Source organism: Ischnura elegans, chromosome 9 (assembly GCF_921293095.1).
Source record: "Ischnura elegans chromosome 9, ioIscEleg1.1, whole genome shotgun sequence".
Lineage (NCBI taxonomy): Eukaryota > Metazoa > Arthropoda > Insecta > Odonata > Coenagrionidae > Ischnura > Ischnura elegans.
The window spans coordinates 62869120-62894014 of NC_060254.1; the positions used below are offsets into that span (position 1 = coordinate 62869120).

At 36.8% G+C, this 24895-nt stretch overlaps 2 protein-coding genes across 2 annotated transcripts in view; one reads left to right on the forward strand and one right to left on the reverse strand.

Moving 5' to 3' along the window:
- Positions 1 to 6545: 6545 nt before the first annotated feature.
- On the forward strand, positions 6546 to 18877 carry LOC124165312 (peptidyl-alpha-hydroxyglycine alpha-amidating lyase 1). The gene is made up of 10 exons (XM_046542668.1): positions 6546 to 6787; positions 7085 to 7216; positions 7439 to 7727; positions 7833 to 8073; positions 8816 to 9111; positions 12859 to 13056; positions 14166 to 14378; positions 14487 to 14603; positions 16057 to 16203; positions 18082 to 18877. The coding sequence occupies exons 2-10, from the start codon at positions 7145 to 7147 to the stop codon at positions 18312 to 18314; spliced, it is 1806 nt and encodes a 601-aa protein (XP_046398624.1). The 5' UTR covers positions 6546 to 6787; positions 7085 to 7144; the 3' UTR covers positions 18315 to 18877.
- Positions 18878 to 21942: 3065 nt separating this feature from the next.
- The window catches only part of LOC124165299 (beta-hexosaminidase subunit alpha-like), a 28134-nt gene continuing 25181 nt past the window's right edge, over positions 21943 to 24895 (reverse strand). The window contains exons 7-8 of the mRNA XM_046542647.1: positions 24147 to 24369; positions 21943 to 22639 (exon numbers count right to left, since the gene is read on the reverse strand). Coding sequence (XP_046398603.1) covers positions 22208 to 22639; positions 24147 to 24369 — 655 coding nt within the window. The 3' untranslated portion in view covers positions 21943 to 22207. The remainder of the gene's footprint in view (positions 22640 to 24146; positions 24370 to 24895) is intronic.

Consider the following 24895-nt stretch of genomic DNA (forward strand, 5'->3'; position numbering starts at 1 on the left):
ACCCAACATTAGTGTATTCATATTATAGAAATTATTTGGTTTTAGAAATCCCAGTTTAGACGAATGGCAATGGTCAATTTTAACCGCATTTGAAAAGGGCCAGATTGGCGCCCACGCGATGCCACTCCACGTGACGTCACAGGGACCTAGTTTCTATACGAGTAGATAGGATTTAGATACATCGTCTGAGGTTACCAATGCATGCATGAGGCGCAGACTTCAGGGAAACATGTCTTAATAATCACTTATTAAAACTGGCTAAGGTCGGAAAGTTTTCTTCGTTTGATAAGGTATTAATAATCCTTATTTAAGCCAAGCGCTACCAGCTAGCATGGTACTCAGCTACCTGCTAGCATCCTGCGTCGTGTCAGCGCTCAAAGCCTCGCCCCATGATCACCTCACTTTCGGCAGCGGGAACCAGAAATACGTCACTCGGAGTTTTCCCAGCATTCATACTTAGCCGTCGCGTTTTCGCGCGCTTGAAAATTTTCACTTTTCATTTAATCGCGATAAATATATATCGTCATTTAAAAATCTAAATGCGTGAAATACGTACTCCGGGAGTAATAATCTTTCGATTTAGGCAATAAAAAATAATAGGAAACTACCCTATTCAATGAGATATGATGACCTGGTCGTTTCAGGGTAGTTCAGGGGCTCAAACCCCCTAGAATAAACTTTTGAGATATATATCAATGTATTTTTTTTCAATTCTATTTAATTAATTTTTTATTAATTAATTAATTTTTAATTGCCTCCCCCTTCCAAAAACTTTGATAGATTTGGCTGAATTTAACCTAAAGATGAATTTAACTTTCATCACTATGCAATCGAAATGTACACTGGATTTAATCAAATGTATGGGGATTTTATGCGTGCGAATTGACAACACAATATCAGTGCAAACAATCCGCTTACCACCGACGCTCACCCCGAAGCAAATTTCTGGCTTCGTTCCTGCGTGCACTTGATGAATATCGGCTGCATACAAAGCAAAATTAACCGATGCAATTCGATTCTAAAACAAAAATGAATTTTCTTCTCTTGAACCAGGGCCGGCCATAGGGCGGGGCGACCGCCCCGGGCCCCGCGCTTTGGGGGGCCCCGCGTTCGTGAAAAAAAAATTAAAATATACGATAGTTTTGAATCAAGGTATAACGGCGTAGTTACGAAGTCTGAATTTGGGAGGGGAACACATACTTAGCCAGAGAGTGGCAGGGATTCAAAATGCTCGAGTTTGTAGATGGGGTATAGAGTTTAATATTTTAAGTGAAGGGCCCCGCACTGAAGGTTCGCCCCTAGCCCCGCACCTGCTAGGGCCGGCCATGTCTTGAACGCAAAACCGCCCGCAAAATTAGAGTTTCTTGATAATTATCGATTTTGCAGTCATTTTATGCATGGCGTAAGGTATTTAACATTTTTCCCACTTCCCATCCCCGGATCTCCATTGTCTTTTAATAAATTTTATGTCGGTTGATACGATTTCATCTCTGTATAATTACTTTTTGGTTGGGGATTTTCATTTCATGATAATATTTAACCAAAAGAATGAATTCTACCAAATTTCGATTTGACTTGAGGAATGCCTAGTAAAATAATTCTGTGTGATTTGGATTGCAACCACTAATTTTTCTGAGAGAATTTTTTCTCGAAAAGTAAATTATTTTCACCTTCGTCCTAACCTCTCTCCCCTCCTTCGTACTTCTACCCTCCACCTCCCTAGACTTCTGCTTCACCTACTGTAACTGTTACCGCTCGTCATTGACACTTTCCCATTTTTCCTCATACCTGCTTTTCAATTATCTTGCTTTTCATAAAATTATATTCACCAGATCTTGATATTCCCATCATCGTTCACTCTATAGTTCTTCTATGTTCCGTTTCTTTATCCCCTTGCTCATCTTCTACTTCCCAAATTCTCCCATCTCCTGGGCTCTTAATTCTGCCCCTAAATTTGTGTCTCACCATAGGTGAACGGATAGGTATAGGAATTCACTTTTCCTCCGAAAAAGTAAGTACGTAGATAAAGGACTGTTTGGAATCAGTAGTCGAGTCACCCCAATGCGCAACTTCTTTTCTTTTTTGTGAGCGGCTGGTGACGTAAAACCCTCCCGCCCATTGGGGCAGCTTGTGGGTTAGTGCATAGATGTGCATAAGCGATAAAATCTAATTCTTGTCATGTCTCCCTAACGATTCCATTAATATCTTCTCCATATTTTTTCTCTTTTTTACTTCTAAGTTAATTTTTGATAATTTAAGTTTTTCGATGCACCATAAAGTATTTCCTCACGTAATTTAACTTAAGACCAAGCTCTTTATATTATTACCTTACATTTAATCGAAAAACTCGACTTCACTCTTCCCACGGTTATTTCTAATGAATACACCATCCTACTATTAAACCAACTCTTGTACCATTATCACAATCCAGTTGCTCATCAGTGAAAGAGTTTTCCAGATTTGTCCTTGTAATTTCAGCAGGGCACGATAGAAAGTTAAAATTCGTATGGTAAAATCATTAATGTGCGCACGTTAAGGCCGTTTTACACGGGGCACGGAATTGCGCAGGTTAGAGCTGCATTAATTTCTAAAATGGCGTGGAATTGCGCGAATGCATGAACGAAATTAGAACAGGGGCTATTTTGCCGTCTCGCATTCACGCATTCTCGCATGTGTTCTGGCAATTCGCCGCTTTACACGACGCAATTTTGATTGCGCCTTCGCACGTACGTCTAATTGCGCAATCGTCTACCGAGTAAAACAGCCTTTAGGATATTTATTCGGCATCCACTTTGATATTACCTAAAACTACAGATTCCTAATAAAAGGAGTGTTTACAGTAGATCGCATATTGGTGGCTAGTGCTTCGCTCCCCTGTTTGAAACTCCAGTCGGCCGTGCCTGTGTTAGCACTCGCGTCAGAATTAGTGTAGAAGACCTCGAGACTCGAGAGGCAAAAGCTACGCGCTTTGGAGTTCAGTGGCACCCAGGCGGAAAGTTACCGGATTCTATTATAATACCAGTGTCAAATTTTTTTTCGACTTTCCCTCCCGCAGTCATCTATAAGGTGAAATCATGAAGGCTTTCTGCCTGGAGAAGTTTTTGCTTCCTCGGAACGATCGCTCCGATTAAAAATAATTCAGAATAAGTATACAGGCACGCTCTACCCTTCTCCCGTCCGGTCTATATGCATGCGTATGTAATCCTCGCTTAATTGGCAAAGTTGGAATCATAGAACGAAGCAAGGGGTCTGAATGTCTCAGGAGAAATTTTTCTCTGCTGCAATCCCAACCTGTAGAACCCTCGCAAATGGCCAGACTTTTTTATCGTCTTGTCGTTGTCTCTTTTTTTTAAATACTGTTGGTTTAAAATACTCTATTTAAATTAATTTAATGCAGTGTATTATAGATTGGCTCCACTACACTTAAGGTGACATTTATGAGAGAGTTATAGGTCAGTGGCGGAATTGAAGAAGGGTCACAGGGGTCATGACCCCACCCAAATTTTATCAAAACATTTTAATTTTTTTAGCTAAATAGTTTTTGTATTCTTGTTTGTGCTCATTATACTGTAAACCTTTTCCAATTAATTACTTTTATGGTTTCTGTTGAATGAAACATTAATATCTTATAATTATTTTAAACTTCAAGTTGACACTTATTTTTTCTCTATCGTTAAACTTATTTAATGTCTAAAATTGCTCAATTTCATCCGTTGGCAAGAATAAAAATTAAATTTTAGGCACCAAAATGCGTAAAAAATGGGTATTTAAAAAATATTTACACGGGAGACTTATTTGTCGGAGGACGGACGCGCAATTGCATTGTTCAGCATTGGGGATGGCGGGCCTGGTCAGTTGGGAAAACGAGGGGGCAGTTTGCTCCGGGCCTATCGCTGTCAGTGATCGTGGAAAGGGGAAATGGGTAGGAAAAGAGCCCAACGGAAAATATAACCTCTAAATGTCGCTAAGCGGCCTTAAATAGCCGTGTAACTCTCTCACGATCAGTGATTAAGCCTAGAGGTTGGTTTTGATAGTTGCGGCTCCCCTGGTGAAAATGGAAGCGTAAACAAAACGTACAAGTAGCGGACGGAACGGTTAATGAAACGGAAACCAAGCGATAGCGGAGCGTAAAAGAGGCGTAAAGTAAACGGAAAAAACCGTAAATTGAGACATGGATGCGGAAGACAGGAGCCGTGTAAAGGCGGAAATGAACCGTACGAAAGCGAAAAATGAACCATATGGAAACGGAAAAAGGAACCGTATGGAAACGGAAAAAGGAACCGTCTGGAAGCGGAAATTGAACCGTTTGGAAGCGGAAAATGAAAAAAATGGAAAATATTTCCTCACACTAAAATAAAATTTTCAAGGAAAATCATGGAAATAATCATCAATATCAGGCTCCTGTAAAATAAAAAGCAGGAATTAAAAAAAAAAGCCTTCGGCGAGAATCGATCCTAGGTCCTTCGAATAACAGTCGCGAAATTACGAAATACAAAATCAGATACCTTGGTGCCTTTATCTCAGACGTGAGAAAATAAAGATTTCGCATAATGGAACAATAGGGTGGTTTCCTATTATTTTTTATTGCCTAAATCGAAAGATTATTAGATTACTCCCGGAGTACGTATTTCACGATTTTTTATTTTTAAATGACGATATCTATTTTTCGCGATTAAATGAAAAGTGAAAAATTTCAAGCGCGTGAAAACGAGAAGGCTAAGTATGAATGCCGGGAAAACTCCGTGTGACGTCGTTCTGGTTCCTGCTGCCGCAAGTGAGGTGACCTTGGGGCGAGGCTTTGAGCGCTGATACGACGCATGATGCTAGCTGGTAGCGCTTGGCTTATGATGGCCTGATGAAGGAAACTACCCTATTGATTTAAAAAGTATATGCAGTAAATAATACATGATTTTTGCTATAAATAACAGCTGTAACACTAAATCCATTAAAACTAAGTTAAAAATTATCAATTGCTAACTATCATCCTAACTAAGGTAAAGAAAAACAATTACTCCCAATTCCTCATATAAATCCCGCATCAAAATTTCTGTTAGATTCCGCTCGGTTTGTTGATGCGACATACGATTTGGGTAAAATTTCATAGATCATCTCACATGGCCGAAAAGAAAAAAGTGTGGGGTGAGAGCAAGAATCATCGCGATTTTTTTGCCCAAATACGGGCCATCCTATTATGCTTAGCTCTCAGCGATAATGCGCTAGAGGTCTTAAATGTTAACGCGTGAGACCTGAGGCTTTTTGATCATCATTAATTTATTTTTTGACATCGTGTGTTAAGTTGGTGAGTTAGAATCTTCCCTTGGAGAGCCTCCTTAACTATCACGTCTTTTCCATGTTTCCTTAAATTACGGGAGAATGCATGGGCGACGATGAAAATGAAATGACGAATGAAAACTAATGGGGGGAGGGGGGAACTAGCCGTGGTCGATCAAGTTGTAATTTTTTTGCCCAGAAAAGGTTAATGAAACCAAAATTTTAAGGATATTATGATAGCAATTCATTAGTTTTTATTATTATTTTCTTGAAAAAATAATTATTTTTATTTTAGTTCCATGTCTTATACGTACTAATATTATTTTTCTCCAAAAGGAAAATTTGTTCTTAACTTTTGCTTTGAATTAAATTTATTTTCGCTTCTAGGGGGGGGGCAGTCTCCCCCCGCTAGGTACGCCCATGGGAGGATGGCCGATCGCCACCCTCTCAATCCGCCATTGACTTTGCTTATACAGGAATTTATATTTATTTAGGAAAATATATCTATTCATGAATCGATTCATATTTTATTCTTATCTATAATAACTAGCCTTTTGGCGCATTTATGTCTCTAACGGAATTTCCCCGGTATGAATAGGCGGAAGCTACGAACCGTACATGGTTACGTAACCATATGGTTCGTAACCATATGGTTCGTGAACCACATAGCATACCCTCCTCCACTTAATTTTGATCACTTCTTTCTGTAATTGTGAAACGAACTGGCTTGCATTTATATTTAAACCTGCTTCGTATTATTGTAGATTAAATTTAATTTTTTCTTGATCAAAGTCTAGCATTTTAATCTATTTCTTTTCGGCGGTGTCACTCTATGTAATTCACACATATTACGCACGCATATAACTACTTATAACTGTAGTACATACCTTTAACATTATAAAAGTATATATATGAAAAAGGATGATGAAATTTCTTCTACGCAGAGGTTTATTTATTCTAGCGGAGGATCTATAACATATCTCAAAATATCACAAGCTTCTTTTGACGAAAATTCTCATCTCCCCTCTCCCTCACGATTAGGGTCTGTGATATCATCGCAAGATAAGGGTCAGGGCGACGCCACCCCTTTGACTGCTGAATGACTGATTATGCACGATATGCATTGCCTTATGCCTTAAAAATACGGAGACAGTGAAAATGTTCACACATATTGTTACAATAACACATCAGCCGAGAGTACTGGTTGCTTGCCTCTTCTTCCCCGCTTCCGCTGCTGCACCGGCTACACCTCTTCCACCTCCCGCTACCTCTTCTCCCCCTTCCAACTGTCCTACGGTCTTACTGCGCCCACTCAATAACATAGAGGAGTATGGCGTCAAGCGTACGTCAACAGGTTGTACATATGTGACGAATTAATCACTATTTACGTGTTTATTCGGGAGAAATTTCATAAACATAAATGAATGGCATAACATTATGATCTAACAAGAGTTCAATGCATTTCATTCCGTGAACGGGCTCAAAGCGGCCGGTACATTGGTCTTCTTGCGTCAAGGTATGCGTTTAATTTATTAGGAACGACTATTTTTCATACGGAGAAGGATTTTTTTTTGACGGTTGGATTTTTAATGGTGCTGAATTAATATATTGATTCATTTGATAAGTTTTGGTGAAAGTTGTGAATGCGGTTTTGGTGACTATTTATAGACTTTGTCATTGACCTCTACGCGGCGCGTCATATTTGCCTTTACTTCAAGCTGAATGCACAAATATCGTGTATATTAGCCCGTTTTTGCGCAAAATAATTTTGTGTTTTCCATTTTTACACCTTTTGTTGCATTATACATCACAGGTTATGCTACATGGGATGAACATATGCTGGACATAAGGCAGTGCCTTTTGTTGTTTTGGGATGTTAATGTATATTATATTGATTGCTGCTGCTGTGATTCTTGATGTTGAGTCTAATAAAAACCAGATCCAGGTTCGTACTGCAATTGCCTGTCAGTAGCGATTACGCTTAGTGAAGCACTTATTTATATTACATTTGAGTATGTGATTTTTGTTGTGCTGCACTGCACTGCGATGTAGTAGTGGAGTAGGTACTTATAAGTATAAGCAACCTTACGATTGAGCTGTTGGTTCAATCAACGAGAGAAACTGAATCCTCCAAAAATGTCCTTATTTAAATTCGTATTATTTTCAGGATGCAAATTATAGGCAAAGTGCATTAGATGAAAACTACTTAGAGAAATGGAAATTAGACCCACGTCAACGAGATTATCCAGCGTCTCCCGGAGGAGATGATAACTACGAGTATCCTGATTATGAATATCCTTCAGGCAAGGATGGTAAAGCTCCCGGAAGAGATGTGGATTACTCTAGGGGACCGGCACCAGATCCTAGTCAATCAGAGAAGAAGATCACTTGGCCAAAAACGAGAGAGAATCATGTTACAAGGAAAGGGGAAGCAGTTCACCCATTTGCAAATAGTAGTGAGTTTATGGAATACTATAATTCTTATTCGTGATGTTGAAGTGATCTACTCAGTATTAATATATTCAAAATATTACTCTTTATTTACACATGCATGTACTCAGCACTGAAATTGGTTGAAAATTGGCCCACTCCAGAGAAGCAACTTGGCCAATTGTCTGCTGTTAGTATTGATACATATGGAACAGTTGTTGTATTTCATCGTGGAGACCGAATCTGGGATTCTGACACTTTTCTTCTAAATAACTCTTACACTGGAAAACATCGAGGACCCATTAAAGACAACACCATTGTAGGGTTCGATCCTGTCACAGGGGAAGTTAAATTTGAGTGGGGTAATGACATGTAAGTATCTACCTTTGATTAAGACCAAAAGATATCAGTATTTTTATTTAATAGTTGTTTATGTATGTTTATACATCTATTAAAAAAATTCTATTTGAATACAATAGTATTTGTCACTCCATGTTTTATCATTATTTCTAGTTTGTCAAAGTTCTTCTCACATTCATGAAATTCAGCCAACCATATTTTAAATTGTAAGTTAGTTAAAGTGAATGGTTTTCACTTGGCGAAGGGGTTATGAAATAAAGGGGATTGAAATGATTCTAATTAATAACTGATTTTGTTGCTGATTAATTAGCAATACATATGCTCAGTCATCATTTTTGCCATGATATAATTTCTTAAAGAATCACAATGTAATTTTTTGGTTTTGTTGAACTTCAGTGCGAATACCTTTTATTTCTAACATAATTTATTGGGAACAATTTTTTTCTTATTAGTACTCTGCTACTTAATGGGCTGGGAAAAGCTTAAATATGAACTTGTTATTGCAATTGCTTGTCAGAAATATTTGTTGAATATCAGTCACACTTTCTCTACCAATTATTATACTTCAGTGGTCATATATTAATTCATAGCATCTCAAGTGTAACATTGATGGAGTGGTTGGTAACTGAACAATTTTTTTCTAACGCATTTGATTTTGGTGTGGAAGAAAGAATAATATGGTATTAAGATGCCTTAAGTTTTGGATCTAATTTCTATGATGCACTAAATCACTTAAATTATTTTATTATTCCAGATTTTACCTTCCACATGGACTCAGTGTTGATGGAGAAAATAACGTTTGGGTGACTGATGTTGCCCTGCATCAGGTGATGAAGTTCCCTCAAGGAGGCAATGGAAACAAGCCTGCTCTGATTTTGGGAGTTCCATTTATCCCAGGCACAGGCACCAATCAATTCTGTAAACCAACTTCAGTGGCTGTTTTAAGCAATGGAGATTTTTTTGTGGCTGATGGCTATTGTAATAATAGGATTTTGAAGTATAACAAGAATGCAGAGTTCTTGATCCAGTGGGGAAGAAAAACATTTTTTGGTAATTATCATTGAGGCTCTCAGTATAATTAATGTGTACTTATTGAAAATTAATAGATTTTCTTACTTCAGAGGAGGTTTGATTTTAACTTCTACAATGAAGTTTTTTAATCAACTCATTGCTTCATAATAGATCAGTAATTTATCACTTCCTTGGATCTTCTCTTTGAATCTACTACTACTGAATGCATCATGTCATTTCTTAATGATTCAAACTTATTTCAATTAAAAAGACTACCCAAATACAATGACGCTATGGGTGAATGCCGGTGAGAATTTTTCCGTAGCATTGGAGCAGCATATGTCTGTTGAGTGTTTTAGCTGTAAGACCTCATGAGCTCACAATCACCTCATTTAGTCAGCAGTGGAATTTCGACCTCCAATAGGGTGGTTTCCTTCATCAAAGAAAACGAAAGGCATTGATTGCGATTCGTTACCCACCATTAGTGTATTCATAATATACAAATTATTTTGTTTTAGAAATACCGGGTTAGACGAATGGCAATGGTCCATTTTTATCCTCATTTGAAAAGGGCCAGATTGGCGCCCATGCGATGCCACTCCACGTGACGTCACAGGGACCTAGTTTCTATACGAGAAGATAGGAGTTATACATCGTCTGAGGTTACCAATGCATGCATGAGGCGCAGAGCTCAGGGAAACATGTCTTAACAATCCCTTATTAAAACTGGCTAAGGTCGGAAAGTTTTCCTCGTTTGATAAGTTATTAATAATCCTTATTTAAGCCAAGCGCTACCAGCCAGCAGGGTACTAGGCTACCCGCTAGCAGCCTGCGTCGTATCAGCGCTAAGCCTCGCCTCAAGGTCACCTTGCAGGGCGGCAACGGGAACCAGAAATACGTCTCGCAGAGAGATTTCCCGGCATTCATACTTACGCGTCGCGTTTTCGCACGCTTGAAAATTTTCACTTTTCATTTAATCGCGAAAAATAGATATCGTCATTTAAAAATCTAAAAGCGTGAAATACGTACTCCAGGAGTAATAATCTTTTGATTTAGGCAATAAAAAAATAATAGGAAACCACCCTATTGCCGTTGTAGTGCTGCATATAGGTTATGGTTTTTTTAGGAATCTACTTGCTTCCAATTCAAGGGCGTACCCAGGATCAAAACTAGGGGGGGGTGGGGGCATGGTTGTTCAAGTTATAGGTAAGATTTAAGCATGGAAAAGGTGAATGAAACCAACATTTTAAGGAAACTGTAACAGCTCTTTATTAGTTTTTAAAATTATTTGCTTGAAAAAATATTATTTTCCTTAAAGACATTTGCGATTTTTGCTTGCTGGGTACGCCCATGTTCAATTTGGCTTCATTTTTTTATGATTAAAGTATTCTACTGATCAAGGTAGATTTGTATGGGGTACGTCAGAAATATTCCGTTAGTCTTCCCTTGCTTCATGGACTTCCCTCTGCAATTCACCATAAGGCCCACTTCCTTTCACTCTGTCTAAAAATGCTATTCTTTTCCTTCCTCTCCCTCATTTACCTAACATTCTACCCTTTAACATGTTTTCAAGATCCCTCCCCACTCAGTACTTTTTCCATCCTTACCGTCTGTCTCCTCAGTATCTGAGATAGAAGCCCTCTCTCTTCACCCACCATGTCCAGCACTTCGTTGTCTATCCTCCTCTCCGTTGTAAAACTACTCACCTACGATTTATTTGGTTTCGTGTTATCTTAGGGTATAAAAACACACTTAATTAAATTAACATGCACAAAATATCACTTTTACACTTTTATATTCAGAATATCAAGAAATAAGACTAATTGGGCCCAATTTACAATCGATCATTATAACAAACAGATTGCATAACTTCCAATTATATTCCAACGGGCTTTTAACTCTTCCCCTTGTGTATTGGTTATAATCATTCAAGTCTACTTATCGGGTTCACTGCTCGCGTCTCCACTCAAACACTGCCGGATAGTACAGTACTCCACAACTCCACTCTCTGCCTGATATCCTCCTCTGCGATCCCTGTCTCTTGATCACGCGTCCTCCCTTGTATCGGTTCTCTCTCTCTTTTGGGCGCCTCCTTTTTCTATGCGTCCTCTCTTTCTTTTATTCTGCCGATCTTCTAAAACACGTCTTATACGTAGCTCTCTCAACACAACCACCCCCGCTTGTGTATTTCCTCTCCGCGTCCCTAACTACCCATTCTTGCCTCATCACTACCGTTGTTAATTTCAAATTATCTCAACAAACAACATGGTGGCTTGTTTACATTACTTTCTTTCTTCATTCTTCTCCTAACCCACGTCTTGAACGTGTTCTGTATCACTCCTTCCTAAGTGTCCATATTTCCGCTAAGTGCTTCACTCCAGATCAGACTCCTTCAGCCTTTTCTTTAAACTGTAAAATAACTATCCTCTCCAGTGGTGAAACAATTTGGGGGATGAGGGGATAGATCCCCCCTCAAAGTCTCAGAGAAATTTAAAAAAATATTTAAAACTGTTTTCTAGATGTGATATTTAATAACTGCTTCTGCTTAAAGTTACAATTTAAATGCAAAAATATTGTAAAATAATGTCCAGGCATGTCATTTTTCTAAACTTTCTCCGTTGCCTGTGAAGGGGGGTTGCCCCCAGGCCTCCCCATCAGCCCCCAAAGTATATTCCTAGTTATGCCACTGATCCTCTCATGAGCATAACAACCGAAACTATAGGTTTCAACAATAGGGTAGTTTCCTTCATCAAAGAAAACGAAAGGCATTGATTGCGATTCGTTACCCACCATTAGTGTATTCATAATATACAAATTATTTGGTTTTAGAAATACCGGTTTAGACGAATGGCAAGGGTCAATTTTATCCTCATTTGAATAAGGCCAGACACTCAGAGCCTTGCCCTAAGGTCACCTCACATGCGGCAGCGGGAAGCAGAATGACGTCTCGCGGAGTTTTTCCCGGCATTCATACTTACCCGTCGGGTTTTTCGCATGCTTGAAAATTTTCACTTTTCATTTAATCGCGAAAAATAGATATCATCATATAAAAATCTAAAAGCATGAAGTACATTCTCCAGGAGTAATAATCTTTCGATTTAGGCAATAAAAAAATAATAGGAAACCACCCTATTACTGTGGACAAGTTAAAATGATGTTGTTACCCTAGTGGTCTGCAACATGTAAATGCCTGTTATTGCTTATGTTGTGTAAGTGTTGCCAAAATTTATTGTTTTCAATGTCCAACAAGTAACCCTGTTTACATGTTTTGGGAAGAATGAAGACTTCTCCTGAATTTGAATCCTACCCCTTGCTACAAGCCCACTGCACTCATAGGGTGGGAATAGGAAAATAATATCAGAATAATAACACCACCTTAACTTTTGATTATGGGGAATCTTTCATTGTATGTAAATAAAATATTCCTCTTTGTTGGGATGGTTATCTGATGATTGCCATCTAATGAGGAATTCTTTTTGACCTTTTCAAATCATTCCATTTTAATCATGTTTCGAAACACTTGGAACGTAGGCTTTCGCCGGGAGATGCATTGTTGTCGACGGCTTTCGGGAACTGCCGTGTATTGCGCTATGTCACGCGAGCTTTCGCAGCCATTGCAGGTTGCATCATCAGGCCATTCATTTATCGCCAGATGATGCAACCTGCAATGCCCTCGAAAGCTCACGTGACAAAGCGCAATATGCAGCCACTCCCAAAAGCCATTGACAACAATTTTTAATCACGTAATCACCGTACTTTTATACGTTTTTTCTTATTATATTTCAGGTCAAGGTATTTTATTTCCTGTCCCATATGCATTTTCTGTTCCTCATTCTCTTGCACTGGTCAAAGATGAATCTATTCTCTGTGTCGCCGACCGCGAGAATGGCAGAATTCAATGTTTTCATCCTCAGAATGGAAGTTTTGCATTTCAAATACATCCTCCTGAATTTGGTTCCAGATTATTTGCTGTTGCTTCTCAAGGTAAGGGGTGGCCTTTTATATAATTGATGGTGTGCAAAAATGAATGTTTAGCATTTGAATGCAAAAGGAAGATTTATTTTAGTTCTGCCAGTTTTCTTTGCCTCTCAAGATTTGCAATCTATGGCATGTACATCCACCCATTTCCAGGTCTCAAGTGTAATTTTTATCAGAGGTATTTTAACTACCCTGAATACTTTAATTTGGAAGGTTTCAATCATTTACTGAAGACTATTTTTAGCATTATAAATGCCCTTACTGTGTCAATCCTGGAATAAATAATTATCATTTCACTTGTTACAGTGCCTCGTTTTCATACCAAATCCCTATATTTTAGTGATTTGCTATTAAATTTATATGTATTAAGTTGGGGAAAAAAGAAAAAATGGACTGGAAATCAGGGAAAAGTCAGGGAAATCATAAATGGAATGTTGTTAGTAAACCTTCTAAATCCGCTGATATTTCCAGCTGTTAGGATGCCATTGTGCAATCAGTGCTGCTCAGTTTATCTCTATTCTTAACTACATGTGTAATTTAATATTCCCTTATCCTTATGTGGTTACATATGAAGCTAATTTAGTGGCGGATACAGAGAAAACTCAAGGAGAAGGGCTGCAAAAGATATCTTTAGCTACCGTTATTTTTATCGTAATGAAAAATAATCAAGTCACATGCAAAGTTTAAGAAAATTTTATTTAAAATAATGGTACACATATACAAGTCAATGCCATCTTGTAATATAAAAAAGTTATAATTGTGGTCCTGCAATGTTCAGCAATGCAGGGACATGTGCCCATTGAGACCCCTTATGTAACTGCCACTGAGCTAATTTGCCTGTGCTCATGTAACTTTCAAGCCTGTCGCATGAACAGTGGTGAAATATTCATGAATTGTCATGGGAATTAAAGAACCTTAATAGTGTAGTGGTCCGTGCAGTGGCCTAGAAAGCCATTGGTCAATGGTTTCATTCCCAGTCTAGGGGAATTTTTTTGCATGGCAATTCGTGAATGCCTTTGCTAATTTTTTTAAATTTTGAGTGTAGTAGTACAAAGAATCTTCATTTATACATATATATTAATCAATTTTTTGAATTTCTTTTAAATTAATTACAGGTGAATTTTTGTATGCAATAAATGGCCCTGTGGCAGCTTATCCTGGGCCAGTTAGAGGATTTAAAATTGATGTAGAGACTAAATCTTTGATAGAAGAGTTTAGGCCCAATGGTAATGATTTCTCAAACCCCCATGACATTGCTGTATCCCAAGATGGAAAAGATGTATATGTTGTTGAACTTCTTCCATTTAAAGTGTGGAAATTTTCTCAAGGTAAGAGCTAGCCTTAGCTTTTTTTTTCAATTTCATGTTCGACTGTAAAAACATCATCAAAGCTCCCTGTATGAAAAAATGATTACACTTTTTAAAACATTATTTCAGGCACTCAACAAGGTTCTCTTCCAAGGCAAGATCAGCCTAACTTGCCCTCTAAAATGGAAAATGCTAGCCTTAGCCCATTTTTGAAACCATCTTCCTCTGAACCTTCAAATGTTAACGGTGAGTATCGAATTCCAAATTTTTATTTAGCTGTAGGTCAGAGCTATGGCATAACAAGAAATATGCTTGGTGGGGGGGATAGGAGGGCATGGAATGGCGACCCCCCTTTCCTCCGGGAAAATTTTTTGAAAAAGGGCATGCGTGAAAATACGTTTTAATTATTTTGGCACTTAAAATTTGGGTTTCACTCGTGATTGCACAGGAAATCATCACAGCAGGGAAAACAGTAGTGTAGTATTAAATTTCTCTTAAGAATTTGGGTGGGATTTATCCCCCCCCCCCAGCATAGTTACGCCTCTGGGTCAGAGTATGTACAAAAAGTATCTTTGCACCTTTATAGTGCAACAAAAAATGTAAAAAGAAGGGCAGAAGACTGAATTGGCAGCTTTAAAATTAACTTTCCTTGTCAAGTGATATGGTTTTCAGTTGTGATAGTGGTGAATTATAATCTATGCTTAAACATTTTATGATTTCTACTATTTTTGGAATGCATTTTGAAGTATTATTTAAAATGTAGCTGTTGCATTGCCATTGCTATATGAAATTTCTCTTTTTATGGTGATGGTCTTTATTTTACAGTTTTGATTGCAGTTCCTCTGTACTTACAATATATAAAGTATTTGCGTTTAGTGAAGGAAATTTTTGGAATGTCATTAATTTGGTAGATTCTGTCATAGTAAATACCACTAATTTTGGCTATCAGCTGCATCATTAATTTTGCAAATTATAATGATTAATGTCTCACTTAAAAAGTACCTCACTATTCTCAGACTCGGAATTTAGCCTAATTGAGGTTTATATTTTTTTAAGATCACTTCCCACAAACGTGCAAATACTATATTAAATTTTTATGGGGTTTCTTTGAAAATTAATATTTTACATGCTCTTCTTTTTTGCATATCCGTTATACTGGCAAAAACCTTTAGTCACGTGCTCTCTGCTGCATGATGTTGGTAGGCAAATGGCTTGGCATAGGATCATGTAATATGTGATAGTGGGTCAGCTGAAAATAATTTCAACAGTTTCTCAGGCATTACTGCCAGAGAAACTGTTGTCTTTGAAGGGTTAGGTTGTCAGGTTGAAGATGCCAGTTAACAATGTATGCCATTGGTATATAAGGCAATGTCAATGGATTCTCTAATTGGTCTGGGGTAATATCTGCTCTCTTTCACAACTATTGTAGCTTTGCTAAATTTATCTTCGTGCCCCAGGGTCTAAAAGTTGTGAAGTGGCATCTTCAACATTTAGATGCTGTTAAGATTAAGCGAAACTGTTGTCTTCGCCACAGGAACGGATGTGGAGGCAACTGAAAAATGAAGGACTTAATCGCACACCACTGAAATCTCCTTTCTCATTTTGGAATGTCATTAATTTGAAAATAACTAACTTATGAAATTCTAGCTTCAGCTGTTATTTTTATAATATAAATCATCGTAATGTGTTACTTTTTCAGGCACTAACATACAGGCAACAAAGATCTTCGCAGAATTGAAACAGGAGCGTTATTTCTCATATACTACGGAAATTATATTGGTTGTTGTTTCTGTTCTTCTTGTTTGCTTCATCATCATATCTACGGTGGCATTTTTCAAACTACAAAGTAAGTTTTAAATACAATATTCTAATCTTTAAACTTCTTTTGGGGAAGCAATGTTAGGATGTTTGAGATATACATATTTATTTTTCATTTACTCATTTTGTTATTTTGGCAGAGAAAATGATTAATGATTCAGTCATCTTTTTGTTGCTTTGTTATAAAATGGCTGCATCTTTAATTTTTTAAAAGAAAAGGTCATAAATGCTTATACACTACCCAGATATGTGGAATTTATCTGGTATTTTCAATTCACAATATTCACAGATATCGTGGAGTTCAGAAAAAATTGTGGAGCTGAAAAACTTGCATGCTACAAATGTTCATTTTTGCTAAAATGTGGGAAGGGTAAAAATGGCAAGAAACATGCATGTGTAATATTTTAACATTCTGTTACCTTGAACTATATTAATTTCTTTTATTTTATAAAGTGTACTTTGTTGTTAAATCCATTTGGTGCACTCATGCTTTGAATTACTATAACTTATGCAATGAATTATTTTCACTTCATCATAAATATTTTTTTGAGAATGATCTAACATTAAGGGCAATTACATATATGGCTTTTATTGCTACCCTGCCAGCACAAGGGTTGCATGATACTCTAGGGATCTAGCAGGAATAGCAAAAGATCTGAGCTGTCTGAATATACCATGTATAAACATTGATAGTGATGTGTTTGCAAAGGAAAATATGCAATGAGTTAAATTTGATTATTTTCTGTGTAATATGTATGATATAAAGTTGACCGAAAAATTTGAATTTTTGGCCTCCACCATGTAATCAATTTTCACCCTTTCTATTTTGCCCGATATATTTTAACCATTTTTTGTTCCAGTTGCCATGTTTGAAACAAAATATCTGATGACAAAAACTTGGAAGTTGCACATATGTAATTTATGATGTACATATCTTAGTAAATGCCATAGTAATTGTAACATCAGTTATTTTTTCATACCTACTATAATTGTTTCAGCCAGAGTAGAATTCATCAATCAATCGGAATTGGGTAGTTCAGCTCAAGTATGTTGGTAGTGCTTTTGATGTCATACATAAAATTTGGGTTGTGGATCTCTGCTATACCTTTCTTTCCCTAAGTATCTTTGACTTCTTTACTGGACTTTCATCTTGCTTCTTTCACTAGTTTGCTCAAGTTGGATCCCCTCTAGATTTTGGGTGAAAAAAAATTAAACTTTGGTTTTCCACAGAATTTTTATTAAAACACCACCATGGTTTCAATGCTTAACATCATCTTCCCCTCTGCATCCTTCCCTTGGGCATAGTAACTATATTATCGGTCTGTTTTCTTGTATCCTGGGAAACTAACTAGGAATTGTGTACTAGATGATCAAAGAGATCCAAGACAAGGTTCAGAGAATTCAAATAGCCCATTACCCTGAAAATATGACTTTCACATATCTGTGGTCTAGTTAAGGGTGAGCTCTACTCTCATCAATCCTAACCAACCAATGGATTGAACCTCTTATGTGAGCAATGACCTGTGCTGTGTGGGTGGTATTATAGATAGGGGGCCTGCAGTGACATTGGCACACAGAATATCATCTTAAAAATAACAGAGAGAAATCATTTTAGAACCTCACTATGTTTCTATGTTTTTTGCGGAAGCGATAAAATTATAGATATATTTTGTAGAATCAGTGGGCGTAGGTATTTGTTTTTCCTGTGAACAAAAAGTAATTCCTACAAGTGCTAGATGGAATGTGATTTTAAAGTATCTCATAACTCACGTTATTATCTTTTAATTTTCTTTCTAATGTCTGATGTCTTAACACCCCTCTGTTACAAGCCTATTGAGGTGACTTGTAGGGTAGTATGTAATTGTAGATGAATATTTGATATGCTCTACAATATGACTCCTTTTAGGCAAAGGGCATGGGATCTCCCTATGTCCCAGGCGCTGGAGGGCATATGGGAATTCCTCATCTGATAGTGGCTTCAAGCTTGGTCAACTGCTTGATCCACATTCTGGATTTGAAAAGGTCTGTACAGAAGAGAGTGATGAGGATGATGAAGATGATGAGGAAGAACTAGTGGAGAACTTGAGTGTGAATCTCAGCAGTGCAAACCATACAGTATCACATGCTCAGCAAGCGTGAGAAGTTTTGGCATGAATGGTACTATCTCTCTCATATACAATGCAAGTGATGCCTATTGTCTCTTAATGTTGCTTCGGAGGTGTGCTGTGATGTGCACGTATGTCTTGTGAACCGGTGGAACTAGTTGGAATCTGTGTAGATTGGGTTAGTTTGTTTTGGGGTGGTTAAAAAAGAAGAGATTTTAAACTTACATCACTTACTGTGAGGTTTTATCTGTGATTTTTATTGAATATTTTTTTTTTACATTCCGTCTGTATTTTATTCAAATGTATATAGAGCAGAAGGTTCAGGACCAATTCATCATTGGGTTTAGGAATCTGTTAAATTAACTGTTTGAAAAGTTAAAAAAAATTAACTTGCTTGCAGTACCTGTAATATTTTAAAAATGGAATAGTGTCGAGCATCACAAAATTTGGTACTAATCTATGTACAAGCTGGTAGTGCTAATAGAATATGTTATTCTAATCTACCTCTTCATGAAGTATTATTTTCTTCCCTCAGATTTTCATGCTATAGTTCTCAGTTATGGACATGCTGATTCTGAATTCTATGGGTAATTTTTTTATAAATTAAAAAAACAAGACAAAATATCAAATTAATTTATTTATGCATGTAGATGCATATCATCATAAATTTATTTGTAACTTCATTTTATTTGCTTCAATCGCTATCTCCACTGCACAAACACTCAACAATCGCCCACCAAATTTAATCCGCTTACCTAGGAGCCCAACGATAAGAAAGTACTCAGCTAGCGGTAGCCTGGTCATAAACGCTCCAATTCTCCAAGCTTCGTAGGTGAGTGTTCACGCTCCGGCTACTGCCAGCTGAGTGCATTCGTATTGTTGTGCTCCCAGATGAGCGGATTTGATTTGGTGGGTGATTGTTGAGCATTTGTACAGTGGAGGTATCGAAATATTATTCTAAAATATGTTTGAACTGTGTCTTTGTCCAATTTCTTTGTATAATATTTTATTCTTTTTTTTAAATAGTGCAATACTCACAATTTACTGCGTTGAAGATGCAGATTTTAGAATCATCATATTGTTCCTTTGTAACTGTAAGTTATTCATGATATAACCAAATTTCCATTTCATTTCATTTACGCGAGTATTTTCAGTTGATGAACTGTAATCTTAAAAGAGATACCCCATGTACTGTCATGAATATTGCTGCTACTGTATGTACATGTCTGAGTATAAGATCCCCGTTTTTACTTAATTTCTTTATATATCAAGTACAAGTGGAACTATTTTGGAGTGTAATCGAGTTCCTGATAGATGATCACCGTTTGCATCCAACATCACTGAGGATGATTGATTTGTATGTGTATGTTGTGAAGGTGGAAATTCAATGAGAAATATTATTTATTTGACTCAAATATTTGCTGAAAGAGTTGTTGATTTTATCATGATATCATCCATCAGATTTTTACATGTCTGTATAGTTACATTTGTGCATTGAATGGGGTTGGAATGGTTGCTAAGAAGACCCTTGGCCATTGTTCTATTTGGTGATTACATTTATTTAAGAATGGAGAGGAAAAGTGGAGAAAGAAATATATTAAGATAGGGGCTTTATCTGGACAAATATGGTATTGGGATGTCCACCATTGTTCCTGGGATTTTGTTTGGGGATGCACTTTGATTTTCATTTTCGTTGTCCAATCAATTTTAAAGACTAAAATCATGTATGAACTAGATAAAAAAGTTCTGGCAAACTGCTGCTAGAATTGCTGTAATATTAATAGCAGAAGCAGGTATGTTTCTTTTGTTTTAATTGTAACTTTCAACATTGTGTGTTACATATTTTGAAATAAAGAGTTTTACTATTTGAAAAATAGGAAGCATTAATTTTTTATTCCCTTGGAAACTCCAATATATTTGAAGTTAAGTGATATTTTTTTCCCTGACTTTGATACGTGTTTTCTCATTCTCAGTACATATTGTATTGTCTCCTGCATACTTCTATAAAGTCTATGCTAGCAGTTATCTTGTTCATTAATATTGATTTTCTTTCTAATTTTTTCTTTTCATGTTATTTGTGGATAGTTACTTAGGCCATCTAGCCTTTGTATTTACCTGGTCCCATCCATTCTAATTGGTTCTGTGAAGTTCTCACAGAATTTTCTTTGCAAAGTTGCCCAAAATCTTACTTAAAATCTGGCTTAGTGGTAATTTTCTATGTTTCGCTAATGTAATATCTTTATTCATGAATGAGGATTCATGGGAGCCAATTTCTTCCCATATTATATCTGATTGTATTCCTGGAGGCTGTGAATGGAAGGGCCACTTTAACCATACATTTTTTTATAATTTCATTATTCATTCGGCTAGTAGCGTAACTAGGAATATGCCTTGGGGGGGATGGGATGGCGATTCCTCCCCCCGGGAAAAATCTGGTAACTTTTTTTTAAAATGACATGCCTGGAAGTACATTTTACACCATTTTGGCATTAAAAATGTAACTTTAAGCAGATGTAGTTATTAAATGTCAAAAATAGACAATAGTTTTAAATACTTTTTTTATTTCTCCGAGGCTTTTGGGGCTTTATGCCACTGCAGTCAATCATTGAAACCATGCAGTTTTTTCATCTCTACATTTATTGATTATTTCAACCATGATTTTTTGCTGATTATATCACCTTATTTTATATAGGATCAATTGAATTCTGTGTTTTGAATTCATTCCAATTAATCTTCGTAGAAATTTATGAACCTCTTCATTTAACAAAGAAAACTACATATGAGGTAAGTATTATTAGTGGGGTAACCTGCTCTTTGAATCATGATTCGTATGTATTTTTTTAAACAATTTAATACACATTCAATTAGGAAATGGAGGGAGCTTTTACCTCTAATACTGAACTAGAACCAAAACTAACAGACAGTAAGGAAATGTATAACATATCTGTGCCGATACAGATAATTTTGGCCCAGTATAGAACCAGAGAGGTCAAGTCAGGGATGGGAAATTAGGTATAGGAGGCTGAATCAAGGCTTTCATAAAAGTATAGCTGAAAGTGAACTGAAAATTCATTTCAATTGCTATGAGAAAAGTTGCCTTGGACATCAGGCACCATAGACCTCAGTAAAATTTCCATCGGTATTAAGGAACCTGGATAGCATAAAGGTATGCTCTCTGCACTGTGCCCTGGAAAGCCAAAGACCCTTGGCTTGATTCTTTGCCATGGGTAATATTTCCTTTTAGCTATTAATTTGAATTTCACCACCATTCTCCCGATAGGTTGGAAATTGATCACATTTAATGCCAAGCTTGGCACTAGTATGAGGAACGCTTTGATGTCTCTTCTCTATTGCTCTGATTTCATTGTTTTTACACTAGGACATAATGCCTCTATGAACCAGGGTCAAGTGTGATGGGAATTATGAACCTTGGTGGTGTTGTTCTATACACATTGTCCTAATGCCATAGATCTGTGGTTTGATTCCCAGTGCTGGGAAATATTTTTCCTTGACATTCTATATTACTATCACATAGTAGGTGTAGACTTCATTATATTTAGGAATTGTTGGAGGGATGGTACATCTTATGCATAAAAATCTATCCTAAATATTAGGGGTTTTCAATTTATTGAAATGTTGTTGTTAAGTAATACGTATTTTTAAATGGCTTTCCACCAGTTTTATTGTGTTTGTAATAGTTTAGTACAAAAATAATCCCTACTTCTTTCACTTGTTCATTCAATGTGAAAAACTTTAACATAATAATACCTTTGAAAAAATTATTAACCACTTAACATCGGACATATGGATAGCATTTCAGAATTAACTTACATACATTGTTGGACATTCATGTAGCTGAAGCAATCCATGCAGCTGCCAAGTGAAATTATATGCTGGATGGTGTTATATGATACATGGAAATGGATGTTACCACCTTTCGCCTGGGCAAAATCCTGCTCCATTTGGAGGCTGTGCCTGAATTCCTCTCTGGACTAGACGACATCTGTGTTCTTCCAACCTTGCTGATACCTCATCCATATCATAGTTATCTAAATTGGATGACCTATACCAGGGTAGAGGATGGCTTCTTGATGTCTTCTTGCTGAAAGCTGCTGGAGAGGACCAGAGCTTTTCTGCTGCCGCACAAGCCCTCGGCCAGACTCTTGATTCGAGGTTGGTCCAGTCCACTACCTCTCCCCACATGCATGCCTCTCCACCCATCACTAACTCTTTCTGCTCAGGGGTACCAGGGAAGTTTTCTGGATCGCATGCGTAGTATTTTTTCCAATCTCCACCAGAACTTAGGGCATCCAAGTACCAGCATGAAGACAAAAGTACTCTATAACCTTTTGCTGTGATCTGGAAAAATCGTTATACACAGTTGAAATTTGTATTGCAGCTTGGACTTTGGGGAGCACTGAAATATTTCATTAGTGAAGACTAATGGTTCTTTTTTCCTCTTTTGGTCCGTTATACTGTTTAAAGACATAGTTTCTTGAAAGAAATTCACAGGTAATTTGAATATTTTCTCCTAAACAATACATTGCTGGGGTTAAGGTGTTTGTTATCTCTCTAAAAAAAACCTGTATTCTTAACTCTGAGAAAATGAAGTTTTTAGCATAATGTGAAAGTTGCCATATGATATGCAGGATATGATACGTAAGGCTTACACAATATATAATTGAACCTTTGGAGACCTTCAAGTGTTATGTAAGCACCCCTTGGTTGAGTGGGAAGGGCTTTTGAGTTTCTGTACTTGTCCTATCAAGTGAGAGGGGGTGGGGTCATGGCATTGCTTGCACAAGAGAGGAAAGTCTTACTGGCTAGTAAAGAAAGGAGGACTCCTCGAGTTTATTGATAAGAGATATTAGGCTAGTGCTCATTGGCTTTTATTGATTTGGTCAAATTTCCTCCCCACTGCTTACATTATAACATTTTGGACAATTTTCCTGGAGAGGTAGGAGAATGCCATTCCATATGAAGTTAAGCACTGTTCCCCCTTCAGATTTACTTATATGTATGTAGCCGTGAACATTATATTACTCTTATTTAAAAATTAAGTATCGCGACCATGCATAGCGGGAGTGAAACTCTTTTTACTTGATTATTTTATTATGTTAAATCACTCATTCATTGAAAATTTTATTATTAATCATTAAAAAAATTATAATTTTGGTTTCCTTGTTAAAAGGCTAATTAAAAATTTAAAAAAGTTAAATAAGCAGGTAGGGGGTTGGAAGGGTAATCCAAATGCTTATTTTTGTGGCCAATGGCCAATAATGTGCTTCAGTTATACTTTAATTCTTTCTATGATGGTCATTCTTATTGTTAATGCTGTGACCAATAGGCTTAATTTCATTTGATTTTACCTGTTAGTACATCATCAACTTGATGTACTTAACCTATTCCCTTCCATGGATATTTAGACAAATTCACCCATTACACCAAAGTGTTTTTTCCTTTCGCTTTCATAGTTTGATCATTTTCACTTGAGTTTTCCTGTGCATTTGGCTATGTGCGCAGTGTCGGTCGCATCATATTTGCAGCACCAAAGTAGCTGTGACCAATGGCGTGCTGTGTCAAGCCAAAAAAGTGACTCATTCTTCAATTATTATGATCGAAACAGCAGTGAACATGCTAATTATTTTTATTTTGATGGGCTCCATTATCTTAAGGCATAGAAGTTTCCCACAGAAAAATCTCAATATAATGTGATGATATCTCTTAATTTTCAACAGTTACCACGTATGACATGATTTTGAGTAATTGTAATCCTTGGGCATCATTATGATATCACATTGAAGTATGCCTTTGTTCGGGTTTTTGCCATTTTTAAATTCATAATAAATAAATATTAGAGTCTTACCTGAGACATTTCATTCTGAGATCCATTAGGAATCCAAACTTGGACTACAGTATCTGGTGGGACTCTCACACCATTGTCAAAAACTTCTTGCCAAACTATGTCGCTAATATTCAGAGTCTTGACCATGTCCACCAATTTTTGGATGTAGTATTCCTCAAGGCCAGCATAATCACCTGTCAAGTTGTTGTTGGCCATGAAGTCATTTATATCAGGGTTGCTTTTCCTGTAATTGGTGAAGTGAATTGTTTATATTTTTGCTCTACTTAAATTAGTTGGACTTCTCAATTTGAATCACTAGGAATGACTCAACTCATGCAACATATTATCTGCTACTTTACATGCCAGTCATTACGGGTTTAGAATATTCAAATATAAAGAAAATATTCCTGAGTAGCGAATTAGTAAATGTACATGTATTAGGTACTCATTGGTAAGCATCCTCAATATTACTAAAAATTTTTGTCTGTCTTATTCGTGAACAAAATGCATTTTTAACTTAGCAACATTTACATGCACCGTTACTATTTAAACTGATCCCTCATGAAAAATAACAGAGATTCAACATATGATGGAATTCTTTAAACCTGTGGCGTAGCCAGAAATTTCATTCGGGGGGGTCCAACACAGGGTGGAAAATTTATGAAAAACAGGATACTATGTAGAGGGTTTAAACTAATTTTAACACGTTTAATAATCGAAAAAACTTCATTTGGCAAAAAAATCTTTCATAAATCCATGGCTTTTCAATA